Below are 18,461 nucleotides of genomic sequence, written 5' to 3'. Positions count from 1 at the left end.
TTCTGACTATTCAGCTCACAGAAACATCAATTAATATGCTATATTTGAAATGGAGAGGAGGCGGAGGCGGTTGGGAGGGGGAAGGGGGGGGGGGGCGTTTTTACACGACCTGTAAATGTACCTGTACTTGTCGGAGGTAAAACAAAAGAAAAAGGCAAAAGACAAGAGCAAGGGTGTAACACAGACAAATAGAACGTCCACAGCACAAAGCAAACCCAGTTTGTCATGAAATGGAAAGCCGACCACAGAAAAAGAAAACGCTAGACGCAATAAGGACAAAGAAGAAAAGAAAACAGAATCGGAAGCTTTGACTCAAAATGACAAAAGATAATTGCTTCATGGGACAAAGCAAACCCAGAACAATTCATCTCATAAATGAATAAATGAATAACTGAAATCTTATGTTAGATTGATGTTGCCGAAGATTTTGTTGTTAACACACACACATGGGGTCTTATATACGATTGAGCTACAGCTGGGATAGCCAAAGTTATTTTTTTTATTTTTGTTAATACCATATACCTTTATGGACTGAATGTAAAAATCCCGGCCCGACCGAATATTTTACCACCGACTAACCATAGCGGATGGACCCCCTCTCTTTTGCGCACGCCACAGCCAAGTATCCCGGGAGAAGTTTGTATTGACCACGGTGTTAGAATATATATATTCCTTCTTCATAAATCAAAACTACATTTGATGGTAGAAATTGTACATAAATAACAAGCCTCATAACCTACCTACTGTAACTAACAGATTGGATTACTCAAGTAAAAACTATCAAATACCTCGAACTGGTTTGCGATGATTCAATTCTTTCCAATGTTATCGTAGTACCATTAAAACAATGATACGAATATCTTCCAATTAAAGAGAATTCAGATATGGCCAATTCCTCCTTAAATGTGCGGGTAAAAGGTAGCACTTGGAGGCTCAGACTAGAGCATTATTATCGAACATTGCAGAGGAGAGATCGGTGGAATTTTAGCACCGGCCCTTAATAATATTGTTTGTATGAATGAGCAAGTAGTTCCAAAGAGCAAATCTTCAGTTACAGGTATCCGCCACCTGTGAGGCGTGAGAGTACCGTCAAGAAAGGAATACGCGGCAATCACAACATCATTGTTCTGGAAGCTTAGATTTAGAACATGTCTAAAACAATGGATTAAATGCCAAGCGACTATTCATCACCAAGGGGAAAAAACAGTTCTAATATAACATGATATAACAGACAAGGTTTTTAAAGAATGCTGTTGAAATTTACGCCAGAGAACACCGGAATTTGTGGAGGATCCTGGGCGGTAGTATCTTACACAGACAGAACTACACACGTGTCGAGAAATCTTCATGTTGTTCGCGTTTATTTGGTATTATTGTATTAAAGGAGATAGACACCAGATCATCATTATTAGTCTATGTGATAAGGGAACTGTCATGGCCAATTCCTCACCCCCTCTCCCCTCCCTACCTTCAAAGCCAAGGAGACACAACCCCACCTATCATTATTAAACTATGTGATAGAGATAACTGTCATGGCCGACTTGCCCAAACAACTAAGACAAGTGGTAATCCATCTGAGAGATAACACACAAGATTAAAGACTTGACCAAGTCTAGATATGACATCATCGAAGCACATTGACGTCCAGTTGTTCATGTGTTATCTATTACAATGTCTATTTTCTGTAATGGGATTGGGTTTTGCAAATATGCTGAATCTAAACTATTGAACCTCTAACCTTGGTCTATGGCTGACACTTGTCACATTGGCAACACTGTTAACATTCTATACCTTAAAAATATGAACAGGAGAATAGAGAGAAAGTGAACTGTTTTAGATCTACGGTGGCGCTATGCCATTATAGATTTACAAAATGACACAAAGCTTTAATTTATAGGCTTATCTCTCTAACGGAACAAGATTTGTCTTAAACATCTGTTCGAGTGAGTTGTTCGTCAAGGATATCTCTGTCATATGAACTAAACAAGATATGCTGAGTTAGTTATCCGTTACATGCTGCACTGTCATCGTTATGTTGTTAGTGCAGTTGCAGGTTTATGCCTCTATAGTCTCCGCGACCGAACACCGAACAATTTAGTTAAACAAATAGAAACAAATAAGAGGAGATTTAACCAGCAACTGATGTGTGATATCTTTATTATCTTATCTATACTATAAAGGAGCCATTGTTTGCCTTAACAATTAGTCATTGTTACATCAGAGCTTATTACCAAAGTAAACACCAAGTAAATCGATATTTTAAAGAGAAGAAACACCAAGTAAATCGATATTTTAAAGAGAAGAATTTCCCCAGTCACGGACGTCCATCCTACAATGTGGCGCGTCAATTCATCCATCAGATTTATGTTTCATTAAAGAAGTTTGGTTCTTCCGTGGTTTCTTCATACAGAACTGGAAATAAAAATAAATTACAAGGATATAAAACGAGAGATATAAGATCTATTATGATAAAAAATACAAGGGTAAAAACAGAAAGATAGGAGATTATAAAAAAGAAAGAAAGAATAATTATATAAATAAATTACAAGGCTATAAAAAGAAAGATACAATATCTCTATGAATAAATATCAAGGATATGAAAAGGAAAGGAGAAGATATGTTTAAAAACTTACAAGGCTTTAAAAAGAATAGCTAGAAGATCGATTACAAATAAATTACAAGGTTATAAAAAGAAAGCATGAAGATCTATACAAGTAAATTACAAGGATATAAAAACATATAGACGATCTATATAAATATATTACAAGGATATAAAAACATATAGACGATCTATATAAATATATTACAAGGATATAAAAACATATAGACGATCTATATAAATAAATTACAAGGGCTATCAAAGGAAACATAAAAGATCTACATAAATATATTACAAGGATATAAAAACATATAGACGATCTATATAAATAAATTACAAGGGCTATCAAAGGAAACATAAAAGATCTACATAAATATATTACAAGGATATAAAAACATATAGACGATCTATATAAATAAATTACAAGGGCTATCAAAGGAAACATAAAAGATCTACATAAATATATTACAAGGATATAAAAACATATAGACGATCTATATAAATAATTTACAAGGGCTATCAAAGGAAACATAAAAGATCTACATAAATATATTACAAGGATATAAAAACATATAGACGATCTATATAAATAAATTACAAGGGCTATCAAAGGAAACATAAAAGATCTACATAAATATATTACAAGGATATAAAAACAGATAGACGATCTATATAAATAAATTACAAGGGCTATCAAAGGAAACATAAAAGATCTACATAAATATATTACAAGGATATAAAAACAGATAGACGATCTATATAAATAATTTACAAGGGCTATCAAAGGAAACATAAAAGATCTACATAAATATATTACAAGGATATAAAAACATATAGACGATCTATATAAATAATTTACAAGGGCTATCAAAGGAAACATAAAAGATCTACATAAATATATTACAAGGATATAAAAACAGATAGACGATCTATATAAATAATTTACAAGGGCTATCAAAGGAAACATAAAAGATCTACATAAATATATTACAAGGATATAAAAACAGATAGACGATCTATATAAATAATTTACAAGGGCTATCAAAGGAAACATAAAAGATCTACATAAATATATTACAAGGATATAAAAACATATAGACGATCTATATAAATAAATTACAAGGCTATCAAAGGAAACATAAAAGATCTACATAAATATATTACAAGGATATAAAAACATATAGACGATCTATATAAATAAATTACAAGGGCTATCAAAGGAAACATAAAAGATCTACATAAATATATTACAAGGATATAAAAACATATAGACGATCTATATAAATAATTTACAAGGGCTATCAAAGGAAACATAAAAGATCTACATAAATATATTACAAGGATATAAAAACATATAGACGATCTATATAAATAATTTACAAGGGCTATCAAAGGAAACATAAAAGATCTACATAAATATATTACAAGGATATAAAAACATATAGACGATCTATATAAATAATTTACAAGGGCTATCAAAGGAAACATAAAAGATCTACATAAATATATTACAAGGATATAAAAACATATAGACGATCTATATAAATAAATTACAAGGGCTATCAAAGGAAACATAAAAGATCTACATAAATATATTACAAGGATATAAAAACATATAGACGATCTATATAAATATATTACAAGGGCTGTCAAAGGAAACATAAAAGATCTACATAAATATATTACAAGGATATAAAAACAGATAGACGATCTATATAAATAATTTACAAGGGCTATCAAAGGAAACATAAAAGATCTACATAAATATATTACAAGGATATAAAAACAGATAGACGATCTATATAAATAAAGTACAAGGCTATGAAAGGAAACATAAAAGATCTACATAAATATATTACAAGGATATAAAAACAGATAGAAGGTCTATATAAATAAGTTACAAGAACTAAAATATCAACGTGGATAATATTCAGTCAAAATTGGAAATTAAAACTATATATCAGCTTAAGCAGCTGTGAGTCCAGTTGGAATTTAACGTTTGTATTTCAAATTTCAAGATATTTTTGGATAAAGAGATTAATCCCGCAAAAGATACTTGAGCTCAAGCTGTAAATTTAATGTCAGAAAGCTATAAGAGCTGTCAACCTAAGTATGAACAACATTTTAAAATTTCACCATATTATTCGATTCGCAAAAGAATTTTGTAACCGAGCAAGTCTATCGCTAATTGCAAGAACCGTCTTGTGAAATATGATAACTTATCCTAGCTTTTATAATCTTAGGTATTACTTAATACGGTCAGACTGATAAATTGACATATGTTGCTTTAATATCATATATATATATAATTCTAGTTAACCTGAATGTCAGCGGTATTACTATACTCAATATTATTAGATTTTTAAACATTGCTTTATGTCTTTCCACGAAATAGGGTCGTGTAACTATGTTTAATAAATACAATATTACTTCTTTGATCAATCTGTTCGGGTGACATAGAACAAGTTTTTAGGGGAAGCATGTCTGAGCATTAAACATTTTGATTAGCAACTCTTCTTTCCTTTATTATTTTAATTTGTTGTCATAAATTACACAATAAACTGTTTTAATTCGCCTCATAGATGTATTTTCAAGTATTTACATCCCTTCAATGAATAAGTGCTCGATTCAGATAAATTAGAAAGAATTTGACAATGGTTATACCAATTAATTTTCTGCGAGGGGCGCGCGCGTAGAAAAACATTGGTTGGTACAAAATGCCAGACAGATTCAAGATCTCACTATGTATACCTGGATTGAACCATGTGCATGGTAAGACGGTAAGATGCTAAAGCCTTAAGGACCTGCATACCCGATTAGTGGAAGCTTATTGGTCGGTTATTAATTCCCCTATTGAGAATGCTGGATAATAAAAGTATACTATTAGAAAAATTATTGAATTTTATCAAAGTTCATGGTCCGACTACTTACCTCTTTAGGTTGTGATACTATAACAATATTATCAGCGTACCGTGACTTATTCGACAGTTTAAAATAGTTCGATAAAGGTTTACTTTTATTATGTATTATTGTGTAACGTTATAGCATTTTTTATTTTTGAACTGTTATTTACTTTACGTATTGAACTCTATCGCTTTCTGTCCCTTTTCATAGTTCACAGCGATTTTGACCTTTGACTTCCATTTTGAAATGTTCCCGTAACTTGACACTTACTGAATGCCTGCGCCTGCGCGGTGTACACTAGAACAGTGACAACGACAGACAGTATTACTTCACGCCACATGATGATGTTGATGATTCTGGCAGAAGATAAAAAATTATTGTATAACACATATAGGAACACGGTTACCGCCAAAACGTATGGCACGCCAAATAAATCAGAGAAGGTGCACTTAAAGAAAAAAATGATTATCTAACATTAAAAGTAAAAAAGAAGCAAAGGCACATTATAATATCTTGTTCTAAATTGAAGACAAATTGAAAGCCGCACACATACCAATGAATAGCTTTGTGCAAAAGTGCCTTAAAACCAGGTGTTATTGTCATTATAAATGGCACTAAACGTCCACGAATTTAATTTTAAAAAGCAGATGAAATCATGGATTCATTCCTCAAAATATTGATCACTAAAAGTGTGAATTTTTACCCTTTTGTATGAACAGTGTAGTATAGAGTTGAGAAACACACACAAATCATTATGTCGTCACAACTGTTATGTTTGGTACTAGAGCAATGAAAATAAACTAGAACAAAACGAGTCTAGCATTAATAATAAATAATTTAAAAAAAACACGCGTTTATGATTTGCTCTTTCACTTTGTGCATGACACTATAGACATAATGCAAATGAAAAATACAAAAGAAACGTAAGTCAATAACACTGTAATTAGTTCCGTTAGTTTATTAATATCCTCATTAATTTACCAAAGTTTTTATTTGATTTTACTTTGTCGTTTGCTCCCTTTTAAAGAGTAAGTTGATTACCGTACTTCTTGAACATAATTTGAATAATGGTATATGATACTTCATCCTATGATAAGTGTTTCTGAAATCTGGAAATATCTGTATAGAATATTTCAATGCTCAACCCTATTAAATAATTAATAATTAACTCAATTTAAAGCGATAAAGGTTATATTAACGTGTTAGTTTTGTATATAGATTACCATATACCAGTACAAAAAAAAACGAAATAAGTCTATCTAGCAATTAAATAAATATGTACGTTATCCTTACCTGTTGTCTGGGTTATGTTTTGAATCTGAACCGGTTCTCGTCGAGTTGGTGATATCTTCTGAAAATTGTTACTAAATCACGACTGATATATACGACGAAATAGTCCTTGAAATTATGTATGCCACGTAATAGGTCACGTGATCAGTCTTGTAAGAATCGTTTTACAAGGTTGCGTGTCTGTGTTTATTGCTCCGTATATAGTTACTATGTAACAATCACAGTATTGTGACAAACATGAGAAAACGGGAGTGTCCAAAATGAACACGCGTCATCTGTCAGAGGTGAAGGGGGGGGGGGGGCTAGGAGGGAAAGGGTCAGCGGCATATATGACTTTGATTTCAGGTGACAAAACACAGTGATTTCAAACGTTTTTCAACTAATTTAAAGGGCACCTTTTTAATTACATATTTTCTAACATTTTCAACAACAATGATACTCTTTAATTAGAACTTCATTTAATATTCCAGCAAAACCGATCTTTTAAACTACCTGTTTAAGAAAAAAATGACGCTTTTTAATGTATGTTTGTAAATAAAAAAGGGTTCTACTTTTGTTTAGCAGAAAGAGATTCTTTTTATTAATGAAAACATTAGGTACTATGTTTGTTATTTGTCACAAAAAGCTGTGGAAAATCTGAAAAAGGGGGTTGATTTGTGTACACCTATAAGGTAGTAGCAATCATTGGCCCTCTTTGGATTTATATATTTATATCTTGATAAACTGCTTTGTCGTGCAAAGTGATATACAAGAGAATTTAAATAAAGTTAACAAGTTTGCTGATAGTCATTCTGAACCGAAAGCATAACGAAATTCGTAACAGTATAATCTACAAGTATGTACCTCGAAATATGGCATGATTTTCAATAAACTGCCATGATCTCAAGGTTGTCCAATTGATTTCATTTAAATATACATAAAGCAATTGACATGACAAATGAAGAATAAGCTAATCGAATGACGTCATCAAGCATTTGTCTTTAAATTGTAGCCTTGTTATGTTTCCACTTTTGTCGTTCTCCAAGTTTTATTCAATGGAAATTACATAATTATACAAACTAGAAACATTTTCGATAAATTGGATTTGGTTCTAGTTACTCATATAGCAAATAAACATATATATATATATATATATATATATATTTACATTTATATATATATATACATATATGTAAATATATATGTATATATATATATACATATATATATATAGATATATATACATACATATATATAAATATATATATAAATATATATATATATATATATATAAATCGAATTATATGCTGTCCGAAGAATATCATTGTTACTCATTCATTCTACCCACAATCACAAAACGAGAATGATACTATGAATGCTTTATGTTTTATTGTTATGATTTGACATTAAAATTTGCGTTTTTTTTGTAGTAGCTAAATAAATATTTATTTTGTAACCATTATTACATTAATTTTGTATGCATCATCATATGAAGTCAAATAAAGCACGTGTACCCGAGTTTACAGACTCATCATTATCATATCCGTTATTGTTCAAACTGATAAAATTGTAGCATGATGTATACCACTATAGCCTCTTAAAACCCTTGTAATCAATCAGTAGGTTTGTATCATATTGCATGTGTCTCAGGATGATACCGAGATATGATATTCGATGGTCCTTGCAATTTAATCTGTGTGTTTAAAAATATATTTGTTTAAAGACTTTATTTTTCCGTACCAGTTTATTTAGAATAGCTAGTAAACCTAATACATCGTAATAGAATACAATATAAATCAAAGTTTTACTGGTCAATTGTTAACAACGGAATTCCACAGAGAAAATTTTATCGATAGTTAACAATGGAGATATATATATATATATATATATATATATATATATATATATATATATATATATATGAAATGATTAAGAAAAGATACCCGAACAGTTTACTTGAAAATATTCTCTGTCGTAATAGCACAAGCAGCTCGAAACTTTAAAGTATAATATTCTGAGGGGGGGGGGGGGTGTGGGGAACCAGAAGAACGCAATTTGGTTTGCATTTTATACTAAAATATAACATTGTATTCGTGCACCCCGGGCCCCGTCCCTCTCTAGTCATTATTCGATAATCATCAGTTGTGCAATATGATTGTATCTTGGGTAACGACCATTCGTTCCAACGAATCGCTGTACTGTAACTAATAAGATTACAATACGTTCAACCACTATATATTAACTTGATAGTAACTTATAGTAACTTGATATTGATTTATTGGAGATAAAATTGATTTACTGGACGTTCGGTACATATTTGTCTTACTTTCAAATTGGTCCCACTGTTGTTTTAATATACTTCTCTTTTTGTAATCCAAACCGTCACAATTTTTAATATTTCGTTCTTAAAGCAACACGTTGAATTTGTTTACATTCTTTTGTAATTTTGTGTCACAATTCTTCCGTTGACGTTTTTGTTTTGTTTCTCGGTACTTGAGGATCTCACGCACACGTGCCTGATGATGGTACTACTACATTGTTGCGAAGTCAATCAAAAATTGGATGTAGATTTAAGCTATATAGCTATTTGGTTGTCTTTTTCAAGGTTTTTTTTTTATCATGTTTTGTTTAACAGTGTTTTAGAAACTTTGGGAATTGTCGCGTTTCAACTTTGAAAAGTATTAATTAACTTTATTATTTTGCTTTTGCTGTTATTACAATAGACTATTGCCACATGCATTATTGTATCATTCTGCAAAAATATAAAAAAATATAAATAAATCTCGTTGATTATCCATTCTGTTGTTGACTATATGCACATGCAGTGGAATGCTTTATTTGATTTGAAATGCAGATGGCAACAAACCTAACAGAACGAAATTATAGAGGACCCCATAGAGATCATGCAGCATGTTCGTGTTGAATAATCAGACCGATTGATTCGTCTCTATATTGTAAATACTACACTGGAGGTCAAACAAGCAAACCCGAAAACTTCCTTGAGGGATTAAGTTTTTATTTCCTTTGCCTCGAGTTAAGTTACTGGTATAATGGATACCATCCAAGTCGATTTGATATCTTTTAAAAATTACGTTTGGGTTATGGTTTCTATAGGCATTGTTCGATTTCACAAATATACTGGGCAAGGTAAAAACCTCCTTGTTTATGGCATACGGTAATCCTCAGGTTATTAGGCTACGTATTAGTTTCTCAAAGGGTGTGAAGACTCGCGCAAAAAGAAACGTCTAATGCCGGTAATCTGACCTAGTTTCGAATGAGGTGTAACATAAGTGTTAGACACCACCATCGCTCACAGAAAATACACACAAACAGTTTGCTACCATGGGTACTTAAACACTAGTGTACAGTCAGTATATACAGCTGCGGTCAATACCTACAGCACAGTGTACAACAATACGGCGATGGACATCTCAGGTCCAGCTAAATATAACAAGGTATCACGTTTCATTACTGTACTGTCTGCATTTTGTAGCGACACGAACAAATCGTCACTTGCAAGCCACGGAAAGTTAACTTTTTCAGATGGCCGCACGCGGTTTGGGGCGAGTCTTCAAGTTAATTCGTACCACGACATGCTCATTTTGCATTATATAACATTCATGTTTACACGTTTAACGTAATGAAGTGTGTTTTTGTTTTTCTCACCCCCTTCCCTCGTCAAATCGTAAAGGTAATTAGGAGCCAAAACGTACTCAATGAACTTTATGTAATACATAAAGTAAGCAACTATTAATACACATGATATGTCTGTTTGGAAGTGTTTACAAGTAAGCGCCACTATATGAACATATTCGTATTGAAAGTAACATAGTTTTCTGCAGGAATGCCACTCCTTAATATCAAAGATATACATCTTAAATATCAAATATAAATAAAATTTGCACATGTGGCCTGCATAATGACAAATAACAGAATGCAATTATTTGTGTCCTGCATTGTGTATTGTGAGAATGACTTAATTCTTTACACGAATCTTTACACTGGCACGGCACTTCTCAGCGAGATATTTCTTTAAAAAGCGACCTTCCTTGTTTAAATAATAGCACTCCTGGTCGTTATTTAGACAAAACCTAAAGGTAAGACGCACAGACCAAAGAAAACGACTGCGTCGCAAATAAGTGTTGGTCATGGCCATACATTGCGTGTCCTTTATTGATTCATACTTAACTAACGAAAGCCTTGCCTGTTACCAAAAAGAATGTGTACTCAATTCACTTCAACTAAGTTTCACTGTCCATAATATAACCTACTTCGTTTACAACAATTTTTTGTAACAAAAACAATTTACTATCTGATTGGAATCATAAACAAGGGAGGACACAAGATTGATACAAGTTGTAGACGTTTTTGCACGCAAACACATGCAGTAGCAATTGATACTGATAGAAAATAAAAGCGCATAAAGTTAGACAATATATTGAAAAGATGATTGTCCGAGGTCGTTTTTAATGTAAAAGAAATAAAGAGTAATGCAGTGGTGAAAACTTATTAATTCTATAATATATAGACACGATGAAGAAGAACGAACACTGGCTTGTATGCAGTAAGAAAACAAAAATCCCAAAAGTCAAAACAGGATTGATTGAGTTTTCTTCTTTATTTTCTGTATATTTCTTTGTAACTAAGGACATTTAAGCAGATTATTCCATTTCCTATTATCATATTTCTTCTTGTCATCAACAATAGCATTTTGGTATATATACCATTAAAGCAACTGGCTGTAAATCATAGTATTTTTTAAATTGAAAAACATATGATAACCTTCTGAGTAAAGAGGGCGTTTTGATTTAGCTGTCATTTAACTTTTGTGTCTAAGTGACCATACCCACACATACCTTAATGGGCATACACCCTCCCATTATAACGAAGGCATATATATATATAGTTACACTTTGTCTGTTTATATAATGCTTAATTTTATCACAACACAAATGGTCCGTAATAGAAATTGGGTGAATTGCAAAACAAAAAAACAAAAAACAAACCATTGACTAAAACACATGAATTTGTATCACCTATGAAGAGTATGAATATACCATGAATGAACTTTATCGAAATTTGTGTAAAATTCACGTCTGTGAAAAGTATGTTTATACATCTTTATACTCTACCCCTCAATTACCTTTTTCCTAGTTTTCTGCTCATGGGTATGTGCACAAAAAGAAGATTTGTATGCAACTTTGCTAAAGAGACAAAAGAGATTATTGCACTGATGTCTTAACGAGAAACAGTATGCAGATTTGACAATCAAACTAGATATTTAGCACAGTATTTCCCTAACTTTATCCCCCCACGAACCCCCTTGGGATGTCAAGAGTTGTCCATGAACCCCAAACTTTGCGAGACATGATCTGAGTCATTATTATATTATAATACGCATAACAGTGCTTCGTAAAAGATCAAGTTCATAGTGTGATATTATAATGAAAAACAGAGATGAACAAATATTTTTTTAGAAACTGCAAGATCAGATCAGCTCTTTATCTAATGTCATGCGTACACCAATTTCACTAAAGTCATGCAGCCTGTGTCTGTTTCATAATTCAGTTATTTATCACATGCACGGTAAGGTACTACTATAGCAACATATGCGTATGGAACGCGAAAAGAGTTTGTACGACTTTTGTACATTACTAAATTTTAAAATATATCAGATTTTAGACCAACAAAAAGTACTCTAGTTTTGACTTTCAGAAACGTCTCACGAGCCCTTTGGGATGGACTCACGCAGCCCCTGGGGATTCATGCACCCCAGTAAGGGAACCCCTGATTTAGCAGAATGATGAGGTTTAAATTTGAAGGTTTTAGCTGGAAAGTTTGAAATACATGCTAAACTATATACCATACCTTTTACATCCAAAGAGACTATTAATATTAAAGTGTTAATGTTCATGGTAGTGTGGAATATTTGCCTTCAATAAAGACCATTCATTGCTTTTACTATATTTGAACAAGTTAACTTACACTTCTTGCTCACTTAGACAACCCTTGATACAACAAATCCAATTCACATTATGTAATGTTAGTCAAGAAAAGTTACGTCGAGGAAACATCTCATAATGAAACAATCTAAAATTTGTTTAAAACTTTCCAAAATTTCCTACCACTGGACGCTTTAACTACATCTATCTATTGTAGGTATCTGAATGTATCTTTGTTGTGTAGGCGTCTTCTCAATGAGGAATGTTCTTACTCTGGATCTAACCCAGAAATGGTGGCTGCAAAGAGTTGAAGGAAAAGAAAAAAAACGTGAAAAGAACAATAAAGTATTTAAAAACCACATCATGCTACATATATAAATATTAATGAGTTGCATCGATCGCGTTAGCCTCTGGTTGTTTAAAAATAAATATAAGATAAATATATAATAAATATGTATTAAAATCAATAATTTATTGTCATTTAGTTGTTTGTAATTATTAGTAGTAGGTTGTATAATTCAATGAATGTAATGCCGCATTAACATAATCTGTCAAACGAGACCAATTAATTAAGGGAATCAAATGAACTCATCATATATGAAGTATACATGATTTTAGATGCGTTCCACTCTTCATGTTATATATCCCGGATAAAAGTGGGCGTGTTGGGAAAGAATCAGTCTGCCATATTCACTGATCAAAGAGAACCTTCTGGTTTTCTAAGTCAGTGCTTATATGTTCACATCTTTCTTCGTTCTATAATATTATTCTCATGAATCCGTATGAATGGGCTTTTTATAGTCTTCTTAAGGGTCACATGTTATTAGCTTACTATACTGGAATAAATAGAACTAGAAATTGTCTCGAGGTCCGCATTTTGCGAACATGTTCTCTAATTGCTTTGGTCTTTCAAAATCTTCAAGTCTGCTTACCTAATGTGTCACAATCATGTTCGTCTGACGCATCATAACAATCCATATCTCCATCACACACCCAATTGTCACTAATACATGACCCATCGGTACAAGCGAACATACCATCATTGCAAGTTGGGATCAAATCTGTTAGGAAGAAAAGTCGGAGAGAGGTTTACTCAAAACATACAATACACCGGTTAAATAATATGTAGCATCCACATTAAGTTAAATCACATTTGTTATCTTCAGTAGACACAGCATGACCTTCTTTTGGGTCAATACAAAGGAACGTTAGACTTGAGCATAATATATTAATTCAAAGGAACGTTAGACTTGAACATAATGCATCAATACAAAGGAACGTTACACTTGAGCATTTTGGATCATCAACTGGTTGAATGAATAAAATGACCTCCTTATAGATGAAGTACACACGATCATACATGCATTTCACATATTGATTTTGAAAAAAATACACTTTTTATGTTATATTTCCTGGATAAACGTGGATGTGCTGGGAAAATCAGTCTGCCATATACACTGAGCAAAGAGAACCTTCTGGTTTTCTAAGTCAGTGATTATATGTTCACATCTTTCTTCGTTCTATAATATTATTCTCATGAATCCGTTTGAATGGGCTTTTAATAGTCTTCTTAAGGGTCACATGTTATTAGCTTACTATACTGGAATAAATAGAACTAGAAATTGTCTCGAGATCCGCATTTTGCGAACATGTTCTCTAATTGCTTTGGTCTTTCAAAATCTTCAATTCAGCTTACCTGGTGTGCCACAATCATTTTCGTCTGACGCATCCATACAATCAATATCTCCATCACACACCCAATTGTCATTTATACATGACCCATCGGTACAAGCGAACATACCATAATTGCAAGTTGGGATCAAATCTGTTAGGAAGAAAAGTCGGAGAGATGTTTACTCAAATATACAATACACCGGCTAAATATGTAGCATCCACATTAAGTTAAATCACATGTGTTATCTTCAGTAGACACAGCATGACCTTCTTTGGGGTCAACACAAAGGAACGTTAGACTTGAACATAATGCATCAATACAAAGGAACGTTAGACTTGAGCATTTTGGATCATCAACTGGTTGAGTGAATAAAATGACCTCCTTATAGATGAAGTACACACGATCATACATGCATTTCACATATTGATTTTGAAAAACAATACACTTTTTATGTTATATTTCCTGGATAAACGTGGATGTGCTGGGAAAATCAGTCTGCTATATACACTGAGCAAAGAGAACCTTCTGGTTTTCTAAGTCAGTGATTATATGTTCACATCTTTCTTCGTTCTATAATATTATTCTCATGAATCCGTATGAATGGGCTTTTAATAGTCTTCTTAAGGGTCACATGTTTATTAGCTTACTATACTGGAATAAACAGAACCAGAATTTGTCTCGAGGTCCGCATTTTGCGAACATGTTCTTTAATTGCTTTGGTCTTTCTAAGTCTTCAAGTCTGCTTACCTGGTGTGCCACAATCATTTTCGTCTGACGCATCATTACAATCATTCTCTCCATCACACACCCAAGTGTCATGTATACATGACCCATCGGTACAAGCGAACATACCATCATTGCAAGCTGTTAGGAAGAAAAGTCGGAGAGAGGTTTACTCAAAACATAAATAACACTGGTTAAATAACATGTAGGATCCACATTAAGTTAAATCACATTTGTTAATTTCAGTAGACACAGCATGATCTTCTTTGGGGTCAATACAAAGGAACGTTAGACTTGAACATAATGCATCAATACAAAGGAACGTTAGACTTGAGCATTTTGGATCATCAACTGGTTGAGTGAATAAAATGACCTCCTTATAGATGAAGTACACACGATCATACATGCATTTCACATATTGATTTTGAAAAACAATGCACTTTTTATGTTATATTTCCTGGATAAACGTGGATGTGCTGGGAAAATCAGTCTGCTATATACACTGAGCAAAGAGAACCTTCTGGTTTTCTAAGTCAGTGATTATATGTTCACATCTTTCTTCGTTCTATGATATTATTCTCATGAATCCGTATGAATGGGCTTTTAATAGTCTTCTTAAGGGTCACATGTTTATTAGCTTACTATACTGGAATAAACAGAACCAGAATTTGTCTCGAGGTCCGCATTTTGCGAACATGTTCTTTAATTGCTTTGGTCTTTCTAAGTCTTCAAGTCTGCTTACCTGGTGTGCCACAATCATTTTCGTCTGACGCATCATTACAATCATTCTCTCCATCACACACCCAAGTGTCAGGTATACATGACCCTTCGGTACAAGCGAACATACCATCATTGCAAGCTGTTAGGAAGAAAAGTCGGAGAGAGGTTTACTCAAAACATAAATAAAACTGGTTAAATAACATGTAGGATCCACATTAAGTTAAATCACATTTGTTAATTTCAGTAGACACAGCATGATCTTCTTTGGGGTCAATACAAAGGAACGTTAGAGTTGAGCATAATGCATCAATCCGAAGGAACGTTTGACTTGCGCATAATGGATTAATACAAAGTAACTTTGTACTTGATCATAATGTATCAATATAAAGGGACGTTAGACTTGAGCATAATGCATCAATCCGAAGGACGTTAGACTTGAGCATAAGACATCAATACAAAGTGACTTTAGACTTGATCATATTATATCAAAACAAAGTAACTTTATACTTGAGCATAATATATCAATACAAAGTAACTTTATACTTAAGCATAATATATCAAAAAAGGAAGGTTATCCTTGAGCAAAATGCTTCAATACAAAGAAACTTTATACTTGAGCATCATATATCAATAAAAAGTAACTTTGTTCTTGATTATAATGTATCAATAGAAAGAAACGTTAGACTTGAGCATAATGCATCAATCCGAAGGAACGTTAGACTTGAGCATAAGATATCAATACAAAGTAACTTTATACTTGAGCACAACGCCACTTTTGTAATTATTTTGTCATATTTGTAAACTACCGCAATTATCTTCGTCCGATCCATCTTCGCATTCGCTGAGACCATCACACCTCCACAGTCTAGGGATACATGATATGCTACCTTCAGTGCATGTAAACTGGTCATCCATGCAAATAGGTACTATAAATAGGTAAGACATGTCAGTTACTTGTTCCTTGTTAATTGTTTGTAAACGATTATATCACAGTGCAAAAAATAAATGTTACCAACTGTCTTAAGCTTCGTATAGCAAGGAGTGCGTATAAACAGGAGTCAGGTAAGAAAGGAGTGAAGTAACTTAACACCGTTATATTGATGAATTTAACTGATGGTTGTCCAATAATATAGCATGCGGTATGCTTTCGCAAACAATACTGTCTAGTATATGAACAATTAATTAAAAAATGGTTTACTTTAGAATGCAATTTGTTTGAGCTCACCGGAACAATTAGCTTCATCAGAGCCATCAAAACACTCTATCGCTCCGTCACACAACCATGCCAGTGGGATACAAGTTAGCCCGTCATCACATAGACGTTCATTACTTGAACAAGTAGTCACTGAAAAGAGACATAAAGATATATCTTACAAACTAAACGATAAGAAACTCCAAAACATTCACCCCGTAGGGCGAAGATGCCTGCATGGGAAATCTCTCTTATTAAACGTTTTCAAAGTATTCAAAAGGTCCGCTCTATAAGCAAATCTGTTTTTGAAGTTGACCAGCTGCAGAATCTTCTAGCAGACTCATGGCTGAAGACAATTTCTTAATTTATACCTTCAGCAACATTGATCTTTCTCTCCTTTTCTCTTTAAAGTTAGCAATTAGTATCGTTACCAAACTTGGCCAGTGAGCTGATTCAAGTACATTACTCGTCATTTGTTCGTTGGAAACAAATGCTCATGAGTAGAAAATAAACCAATATACGTCCATTTGTTTTTCTCCTTCCCATATCTCATCCCTTTCTCTCATTTTCTCTCATCTCTCTCACCACCCAACTGTCCCACTCCTCACCCCTTCATTTAATTTGGACATTTTTTTGTTGGTTTCAAATCTGACGAAAGTGGTATATTGGTACTCTTATGTTTATATGTGCTTCTTTGTTCATGATCGTTATTTAAAGTCTAAGTACAAGTTGCAAAATATAATGTCAGATGGACCGCAGTGTTCCAAAATGCATCATTACTCTTTTGGAATAATGTTTTGTAACTCAGTTACGGATTCACTTCTTATCTCCTATTTTTGCAGCTCTGGTTACAATAGGTGTATGTTATAGTTAGATCAAATACCAAGGGATGTTATGTTTTTCAACTAACAGATCGATATATAGTTGTATTCTATACAATTAGTGTACATTGTTTCTCTTACCAAATCACTAACACGTTAAGATTGGAAGTGACTTGTATCATTAGAGAAGGTAATGAAACACAGAAATGACGTCAGTATTAAAAGGCAATGACGATAATGTCCCAGAGAAAACTATAATACTATCTACGGCCATTATGATGACGTAATTTACGGTCTATAAAGTATTTTTATGACACATCAGTACTGGTTACGTCTTTCTTGCTTACCTACGTCGTCACAATTAATTTCATCTGAAGCATCCTCACAATCAACAGCTCCGTCACACACCCACGTAGAAGCAATACATAGCCCATCAGAACAGGCGAACAAACCAGCATCGCAAGTGGGACTAGAAGCTGTCAGAAAGAAATGTGAGATCAAAAGAGGTTATTCAAAACATAAACAATACTCCATTAAATAATACGGCGACATCCAAAATACCAAAAGGTTTCAAATTTTATGAAGAGTCACTGCTCTTAGCGGCTCTCACCAATCG

The 18,461-nt window shown here is 33.0% G+C and overlaps 1 protein-coding gene and 1 long non-coding RNA gene across 8 annotated transcripts in view; both read right to left on the bottom strand.

Annotated features, from left to right (window-relative positions):
- Positions 1–2,140: 2,140 nt before the first annotated feature.
- Positions 2,141–6,929, bottom strand: LOC139972704 (uncharacterized). The gene is made up of 3 exons (XR_011795082.1): positions 6,797–6,929; positions 5,774–5,859; positions 2,141–2,412 (listed from the first exon to the last, which is right to left on the bottom strand). It is a non-coding gene; the product is annotated as an uncharacterized lncRNA (long non-coding RNA).
- Positions 6,930–11,375: 4,446 nt separating this feature from the next.
- Positions 11,376–18,461, bottom strand: part of LOC139975427 (scavenger receptor cysteine-rich domain-containing protein DMBT1-like) — a 33,113-nt gene continuing 26,027 nt past the window's right edge. For 5 of the 7 annotated variants that reach the window (XM_071983418.1, XM_071983454.1, XM_071983425.1 and 2 more), the window contains 7 exons: positions 18,193–18,321; positions 17,058–17,177; positions 15,855–15,971; positions 15,137–15,253; positions 14,411–14,539; positions 13,647–13,775; positions 11,376–13,011 (listed from right to left, as the gene is read on the bottom strand). In XM_071983418.1, coding sequence (XP_071839519.1) covers positions 12,983–13,011; positions 13,647–13,775; positions 14,411–14,539; positions 15,137–15,253; positions 15,855–15,971; positions 17,058–17,177; positions 18,193–18,321 — 770 coding nt within the window. In that variant the 3' untranslated portion in view covers positions 11,376–12,982. The remainder of the gene's footprint in view (positions 13,012–13,646; positions 13,776–14,410; positions 14,540–15,136; positions 15,254–15,854; positions 15,972–17,057; positions 17,178–18,192; positions 18,322–18,461) is intronic. The other 2 variants (XM_071983436.1, XM_071983432.1) reach the window with 2 other exon arrangements.

Source organism: Apostichopus japonicus, chromosome 2 (assembly GCF_037975245.1).
Source record: "Apostichopus japonicus isolate 1M-3 chromosome 2, ASM3797524v1, whole genome shotgun sequence".
In the NCBI taxonomy this organism is placed as follows: Eukaryota; Metazoa; Echinodermata; class Holothuroidea; order Aspidochirotida; family Stichopodidae; genus Apostichopus; species Apostichopus japonicus.
Note: the sequence above shows the minus strand (reverse complement) of the source record. Positions and strands in the feature narration are given on the sequence as shown.